The sequence below is a fragment of the Phragmites australis genome, chromosome 7, assembly GCF_958298935.1.
Source record: "Phragmites australis chromosome 7, lpPhrAust1.1, whole genome shotgun sequence".
Taxonomy (NCBI): domain Eukaryota; kingdom Viridiplantae; phylum Streptophyta; class Magnoliopsida; order Poales; family Poaceae; genus Phragmites; species Phragmites australis.
Window position 1 is genome coordinate 33,319,773 of NC_084927.1, and position 8,337 is coordinate 33,328,109.

Sequence of the window (8,337 nt, forward strand, 5' to 3'; positions counted from 1 at the left end):
TACCCTCTCTCTTCCCCTCATCTGTTTATAGAGACTGACATATAAATTCAAAAGAAGTAGAAGAGTAATAGAAGTTAAAAAATAGAGTAGCTACTGAAGATATAAAAATAGGATATATTATAATAATATTATAGAAGATAAATTTTAAAGTATCTGGACTTACCTCACATCTATATCCGTTAGCACCTGGTCCAGGTTCCGCTGGAGCACGTTTGCCGTCGCTCGGAGTCGGCATCAGCCCCTGTAGCACCGGATACGGGTCCGGTAGAGATGGCCTTAATAACATATAGAATTCTCTTTCCAATAGTGCAGGCAACTGGGCCTTTTTGGGGCCAGATGACTGCTATCTTACACAGTCGGAAAAGATCACAAAGGTCCACCTTCACTCAGATTCGCTAGTGACTGTTAACCTGCTCACTTCAACTGTCGATGAGAATTTTCAGCAATATTTACTAGCCACCGAGACAAATGAAACAAAACTCGCTGTTGCTTTCAGTCTAAACCCTAAAAAGCAAAAAAACTGTGATACAAATTTTGGCATCACGATTAACACCAATCCATGGATAAGAAAACGTAGCACTACACTGTGATACAAATAGAAACCAGAAAGCGGGATGCATAAACTCCTGACAGTGAAGCCACACAGATACAAACTAACAACTATTACATAATAAGGCAATGGCACAAACTGGTGCTACTTATTGCTAGTGAGCTTTATCTCTCCTAGCATTCCGGATTTATTGTCCGACACTGCCACTGGAACCGGTGCAGGAAGGCCCAAACCCCTACTCAACTAGGTCAACTGCTAACAACGAACCTGCAACACAGCAGCCATTAGTCAGACATCATCTTCAGGTCGGGATCGTAGTGGCCTTGGTTCCCGGATAGCGACCAGCCAACCGGAGCATATGCGGAATGCATGGGATGCCCCATGTTGGTGAACGTGCTGCCGTTACGTCCCATGGGGCTCCCTGGATCATCAGAGTGCTCGCTTGATGTTCCGTCAAATGGAGGACTGGCAGCCGAGGCTGCCCCAAAGCCAGCTGTGTGCGGTGGCACAGATGTCGGCTCACGCTTCGGCTGCTCTTCCTTGGGCTTTTTACCTTCAGCAATGAAACTGCCCACTACAACCTGAAAATCATAAGGGTGAGTGCTAACAGGATCCCTTGGAATTCCTATTTGGGGCATGTGATAATTCAAAACAAAGGGTAAATAGCCATAGATAAATAGAGAACCTGTACAGGTGTCGCTGCCATCAGCATTCCAGCAACACAACCTCCAACTATACGTCCATCACTTCCAGCCAGTGCCACACTCAAACCACCTGTTCTGCTACGAGTGTCACCATCCTCTGCAAGCAGGAATGAGCCCGACAGAGAGAGTATATCGAAGTGTCCCTGTAACACGTCACCACAAAGCAATTCATATGATTTGTATGAATAAAATCTGTCACAACATTCTAAAAATAACAATGTACATATTGTGGATCGGTTTTGTAGTCTGAACTCATGGAGGCACCAATGAACTGTTGCATCGTATTAGTTATTTGCATCGATTGGAGAACAGAGCAGACTCAACCTGTCCTTTAAATTTCCCTGTACTATCCTACCTAGCTGAGATGGAAACTTAAAACTACACAGTGGCCATTTTTGTTCTATCATCAGAAACCAAGTTGACAAAGACTGTTATGGAAACCATATTAGTACTTTTATTAGATTAATTGCTGAGTCCTAATCTGTTTGCTTTGATTCCTAGTCTGTTATGTTTAGTTCCTGTTTTCTAAATTACTTAGATGGTTCCTAGTATATAAAGGTAGTCTTAGTCTTGTTTAGGGATCAATCAAGAAGTAATCTAGAAAAAGGGCTTTTCCCATTAAACTCGGCTATGATCAGAGCCTCTTCTCGATGGGAGAAGCCCATAGATTAGAGGGCAATCAGCCCTCATCGCTGTGTTCATCTGTTCCATAATAGACTGCAGATAAATGGTACAGCAAGAGGAAAGTAATGGAAATATACAAGTGGACCAGTGCTATACAGTTGTTTCTACTTAATAAGCAATGTTAGTAAAGCACAATGCAACTGAAAAGAGATTGCTGATAGTTGCAAGGCCTCTCAGTGGTCCATTGCACAGAGTTGTTTACTTGAATGCTTTATATGGTAGAAAATATATACTAACAAAAAATATAGTCTTGCCTATTGTCTATCCAAATGTAAGAAAACAAAGACATCAATCAAACTTCAATTTTAACTTGTGTGTTATTACTTCACAGAAAGACCCAGCAGTAACACAAAAGCAGTGGCCATGCTCTGATTAAGTTGAGCCTGAATTTACCTCATATGTAACTATGCCACCAGAGGTTGCTGGTTGACGGAGTGTTGCTGTGCACAGAGAACCATTTGCTGAAATTATACATGTAGTACGTGGGCCTTGTTGTGAAAAAGCCATTATCTTTGACGCGACATCCTGAAGAGAAAAAAGATGATTCGGTGCATAAAAGTCCATTAGATAGTCTGGGGTCCAATACAAACAGCAGGCTCAAGAAACGTCCAACTATGTAGCAGCTTGCCACTACAATTATAAACAACCAGAAAATATATGAATCACGAATTCTTATTCAGAAATGATAACATTTCCTAAACTTGTAATATTATCCTCTGAGCATTGTGCTATATGTACTATACTCAATGATTCAGAAATATGTTGAATAGATGTATACTAAATATCCAGTGATGGCACAGTTGACAGCAATTGACAGCAAGGCAAAAAGGACAAATGATAACAAAGTTTGAAATGCTGGAAAGAGCAAGCAGCACAATGTTTTGAGCATGTTCTAGAAGTAAAATGCCACATAACTCTTTTCTTAGCTCTCCCACTAATAGGCAATTGTCATTATTTGGAACCACGTCAGCTGAATATAAGACCTGGAGAGCGGATGTAATTTGTAAACCACATGGGTAGGCCCAGCATTTCAACCAAAAAACAGTATGTTCATGAACAGAAAACTGCTCAATCCTTAATACAGAAATATTCCCTGAATGTAACTTAGGCGAAATAAGACCACCGAAATATACACATGATAATGTTAGTGTGAAGACACCAGAGGGGGAAGCATGTTTCAAGTACCTCGTTAGGCTTCACAGTTATTATGTGGGGAGTAAACGATGTCCCTGAAGATCCTGAAAAGAAGCACAAAAAAGTGAAACAGTGAGTATTTCAAAAGGAATGCTCTAGGCCATTTTTACGATTCTATGGATTTGAATCCCAATCCTCTGTACTGAAACAGGCACTAAATTCGTATATTTTAATTTCAACTTAGATAGAAAGGAACTAAACAGCCTAAGAAAACCTGTTAAATGGCATTACCATTAACATTTACTATGCAATATGGTGGTGAAAAAAAATCAAGTAAAAACAAATATTTACTGCCTTTATCTGTTGGCAAGGGTAAAACGCTGGAGGTTATCACAAATTGAGGCATGACAGAAAGACACAAGGGGGAAAATCCGACTTTGGTCGGCATGTGCACATACATAGATTTTTATTAGAAAAGAAAAAAAAATACAAGCAACCTATGATGAGCTGTTCAATATTCAAAGACCAGGCTCATGGTTGAATAGATGCTACTTTTCCTGTTTTACTGCACATAATAATTAAGACAACGCTTGTACTTCCTCAGATTATTAAAATGCCTGCACTATCCCGTCCTATTTTTAAATCCTTCAGAATATGGGGGAATCCTTTAAAAACAAACTCTTGCACCGTGTCCTTCAATTAAATGTACAAAAAAGAACTGCATAAACTTGTTCTAGAAATCACGCCATACACGTCCACATTCCACACCCTTGCACTACATTTTCCATTGCTAGAAGCCAAGCTACAGTTAAATAAGCACTAACTTTTGAGAATTCAGACGGAGTATAAGCAAGGACAGAGCTGGTGCAGGCTATATTACCCAGAGCATCGAGCTGTTTCTTTTTGCCGGATCCAGGGGGGCGCCCTCTGCGCTTCCCGTCGGGGTTGGAGTTGGACCCACCTCCGCCGGACTGCCCGCCTGCCTCAGTCGCCGTCGCTGCCGCGGGCTTCAGACCCAGGCCGATGCTCCCGTCCGGGCCGTACTTCCTCGGCCTCCCCCTCTTCTTCTTCACGAGCTCCCCACCGCTGCCGCTGACAACGGCGCCGCCACTACCACCACCGCCGACACCGGGATGCTGCATGCCCGGCGCGCCGGAATCGGGGCGGTACGTGGCCCCGGGTATCTCCGCCGGTTTCATGGGAGAGGAGGCGCCCGGCGACGCCATGGGGTTGAAGGCGAGCGGCATCCCGTGCATAACGTTCGCAGTGCCCGGCGGCATCCCGGGCGGCGCGGCGGCGGCGCCGTACGCGGCGTGCGGCATCATGATGCCGCCCGCCTGCGGCGGCGAGCCCACGCGCGGCGGCGCCTGCATCTGCTGCTGCTGGTCCCGGCCGTCCATCTCGCGGCAGCGAAACCCTAGCACCCCCCGACCCGAATCCGACGCGATCCTCACCGGCTCACCGCACCTCACCTGCGCGTTCCGTCGAGCAGTTCACATGCGCGGTTAGCGGCGGTTGGACGTGACCCCTCTGCGCTCAAAAACCGACCCTGAAATCGAATAAAATACAGAGGAAATGGGGAAAGCGGAGGAAAATCCTGCTGCGCGACAGAAAAAAAAAAGGGAGACAAATGGAGAGACGGGGAAGGTGGCGAGGAGTTACCTTGGTGGATCGGATCAGATCTAACTGAGGAGAAGCCGCGAGATATCGAGTAATGAATCGCTGCCTCCAGCTGTGAGGCTGTGACGGTCCGGATTGACAGAAATAGCCCCGGGTTTCCTTTTATTTTAGCCGGGTTATGATAAAGATGGCTAATTGGATCGTGTCTATTAGGTGGTTTGAGATACGGTACTATAGGTACGGTCTAAGTATAGCTCAGGCACGAGAGTAGATGGGTCGGACCAGCACAGTACGGTTAGACGGGTCGTGCCTGGGTTGACACCTCAGTACAGTAGGCTGGCATGACATGACCCGGTTTAGGTGGGCCGGCACGGGCACAGCACACCCCATCCCACACCAGCCACCCGCCCCGCCCTGCAACGGCTGCCTGCCCTTGGGCCATCACCTCGCGCCGCCCGCCTCCACCCCGGTAGCCCCCCCCCCGCCCTTGGGTCGTCTCCCTGCGCCGCCCGCCTCCGCCCCGGTAGCCCACCCCCGCCCCCGCCCCTGCCCGCCCCCGCCTCAGCCTGGCCGCCCGTCGGTCTCATCTCACCTCGCCGCCCGCCCCCACCCCGCCTCTGCGCCGCCTCATCGCGTCGCTCGGTCACCCCGACAGCTCCCTACCCCGCCCCGGTCGCGCCCACCCTGCCCCGTTGCGCCGCCCCCACCCCATCGCTTGGCCACACCGCCTAACAACCCGACATAGCCCATTGTGTCGCAACCGTGCCCGGGCCGACCTGGCACGATATTGTGCTTCACGGGTCGTGCCATGGGTCGAGGGCACTGCACGCGGGCCGGCACGTCATGGTTCGTTATAGTATCTAGGCCTATCGGGCCATGCCGAGCTGGGCTCGTGCCGAGTTGGCACGACTAGTCTATTTGGTCATCTCTGAGTTAGTGTTTATCAGTATAAATCGTAGACACAAATAAAAATATAGAATAATAATTAGATTTTCCATTTGATCATCCTTTTGACAATTTGAAGGTAAAAAGATATCTTATTATTTTCACTTAGATATGTATTGGTGTATTCAAATTTAATGGGAATTGAGACATTCTACAATTTTTACCTAAACAGAGTAAAACTTTGGAGCTATAAAATATGAGTGTTGCTATTTTACATGCCTATATTTTTTTATTGTGTTCATGCGATGAATTGTGATAGTTGGATGGAGATAGGAAGGTTGTGTTCAGACATCTATTCTTTTATTGTGTCTATTTTTTAAACTAACGAATAGACAAGACCCTAACGAAGCGGACCTCGCACTCCCCTGCTTCACTGCTAAATCCACACCGATAGGCGATCATTGTGATAACCTTTCCGTTTTTTTAAGCTCTTCCGCTCTGGCATCAGTCCATCTGACAGTCCTCTACTGCTCGCAGCCGGCAGCGCCTCACTCCACCCTCATGTCCACCTCCTCGGTTAGACTGATCTCTCTCCATAGAATCTCTTCTAAACCCGACAACAAAGGATCCCTATCAAATCAACTCCTCTCCTAACCCTATCGACGGCCGTTGTTCTTCGTCGTCCGAGATATCGATCTCATTTTTATATGTTTGATCACTAGGAGGCGTGATAAAATATGCCTTTTATACTAGAGATTAAGGAACCGTGGTGTAAGGAACTCAGAACTGACAAGCATTTCTCTCACTCCTGTAACAAATTGTTATGTTTGAAACAGAGAGAAGTCGAGACATCTTGCCGTCCAGTCCGTTGAAAGTGCAGGCGCCCATCCACTTCAACTTGCTATGCGCCTATGCGTGACGCTACGCAACACGTTGAAAGGCCTGGGCCCATCGACGCCGCGCACGGCAGCACGGCGCTGGAGTGCGCGGGAGTACGGTGGTCCCAGACGTGAGAAACCATCACCACGGACCACCGGGCGCGCGACCCAACGGCTCCACGGGCAGGCCGGTACCGCACGGACGGTTCGGCGATCGCAGCAATTCAAACGCGGAGGCGGAGCGCAGGGGAGTGCAGGTAGCAACCGAATCCCATCCGATCCCGTCCGCGTCACGGCGGCGGGTACGACGCGACTGCCGTCTGCCGACCGTGCCAGTGGCCCGTGCGATTTGTCGCGGGGCTGGGCTTCTCGCTTCTCCGCGGTGGCACCGGCACGACGGGGTCTGTCTGCCTGCCTCTTCGCTCCTACGAGAACGCAGACATACCCGTCGTGCGATTTGTTGTGGGGCTGGGCTTCTCGTTTCTTCGGTGGCTTCGGCACGGCGGGGTTTGTCTGTCTGCCTCTGCGGTCTCGTGCTATGCTATGAGGGAGCGGAGACGCGGCGGGAGCATCTAATTCTCATGCACGCGTTAGACCATCTTCAGGAGCTATTTTAAATTTTCATTCTTAAAAATACTATTACAACATTCTCTATTAATATTACAGCATCTTTTTTTTTATTTCCAGCAGCTACCTTATTTTCTACCTTCTACTCCTTTTTTCTCTCTCGGTCCCGCTGCCGGCCTCTGTGAACAGTATAGCTACAGCGCAGATACAGTACCTCTACAGTGCCAACATTGTTTTCTTCCTCAAGCCCAAAGTCAGTATCTATGAACAGTGTTACCACAGTGTTATGTGTGCTGCAGTAACTCCGCAGATTTGTAGGCTCATATTCTCTCCGCAGACTGTAGCAATGGGTATTCTGTTGGAGGTGCTACAGTACTGCTACAGTGACCCCGCAAAATACTGTAGCGGCCTTAGTAGGGCTGTTTGCATGAGATTTCAGACAGCTGGATCTTTTCTTTCTCGCTTTTGACGGCTTGCCTCTGCCCCCTCATTCTCCGTCGGCTCATCCTTGCTCTACCATCTTTGGCCTGCTAATGCTCATGCTCCTCCTCCTCCTTCTCCGGTGTGCTCGCCTCTGTCCCGCCCTTCTCCAATATTTTCTACGGCTTCCCGTTGTTAGATCTGCCACCATCGTCTGTCATCGTACTAACTCGATGTTGTTGGACAGTTGCTTTACCGCTCCTGCTACTTATATCACCCACCGAAGATCCTTCACCGTCTGACCGACAATACTCTCCTAGTCACCTAACCTCAACCGCCCCTTATCCATCTCCTTCGCCTTATCGGCCACCACCCGAACCTCTCTCTAGTCCATCAGGACCTCAAACCTTAACTTTAAATCCTAAACTGAATCTCCCTCGTCGGCCGCCGGTCACCGTCCGCGATCAATTTGGACACAGATGATCGACACACGGCGGGGGATCGCGTCATGTGATGATGATGAGCGACCGCTGACTCCCGTAGGCCCCTACCTGCGCGCATGCCGCACGGCACGATGCGTCTCGTTGTTTCTTCGCCGAACGCGCGGCGCCGGTACGGCGGGGAGGCTCGGCAGGCTTCGTGAGCCGTGCCCATCAGATTCAGACGGCGGCCATCGCGAGTCACGTCGCTTGTTCGATTCGGATGGGCTTGGGCTTGGGCTCCGTTCGCGGGACCTGCAAGCGTGTTGAATTTAGTTGGTTGCCCACTTTCTGTGGGCCTATCCAAAAATTGATTGGGCCATAGTGATAGTTTTTCTATGCGATCAACAACCTCCTCCTTCCTCTCTCTAAAAAAAACATCGAGATGATATGCTTGCTGCGCGCGCGACATCGAG

At 48.6% G+C, this 8,337-nt stretch overlaps 1 protein-coding gene across 1 annotated transcript; it reads right to left on the bottom strand.

The window, feature by feature from the left end:
• Positions 1–540: 540 nt before the first annotated feature.
• Positions 541–4,853, bottom strand: LOC133924864 (AT-hook motif nuclear-localized protein 10-like). Its single transcript, XM_062370594.1, has 6 exons — positions 4,735–4,853; positions 3,953–4,621; positions 3,124–3,176; positions 2,332–2,463; positions 1,236–1,397; positions 541–1,131 (listed from the first exon to the last, which is right to left on the bottom strand). Exons 2-6 carry the CDS (start codon positions 4,470–4,472, stop codon positions 835–837), a joined length of 1,164 nt encoding a protein of 387 aa, XP_062226578.1. The 5' UTR covers positions 4,473–4,621; positions 4,735–4,853; the 3' UTR covers positions 541–834.
• Positions 4,854–8,337: the final 3,484 nt, after the last annotated feature.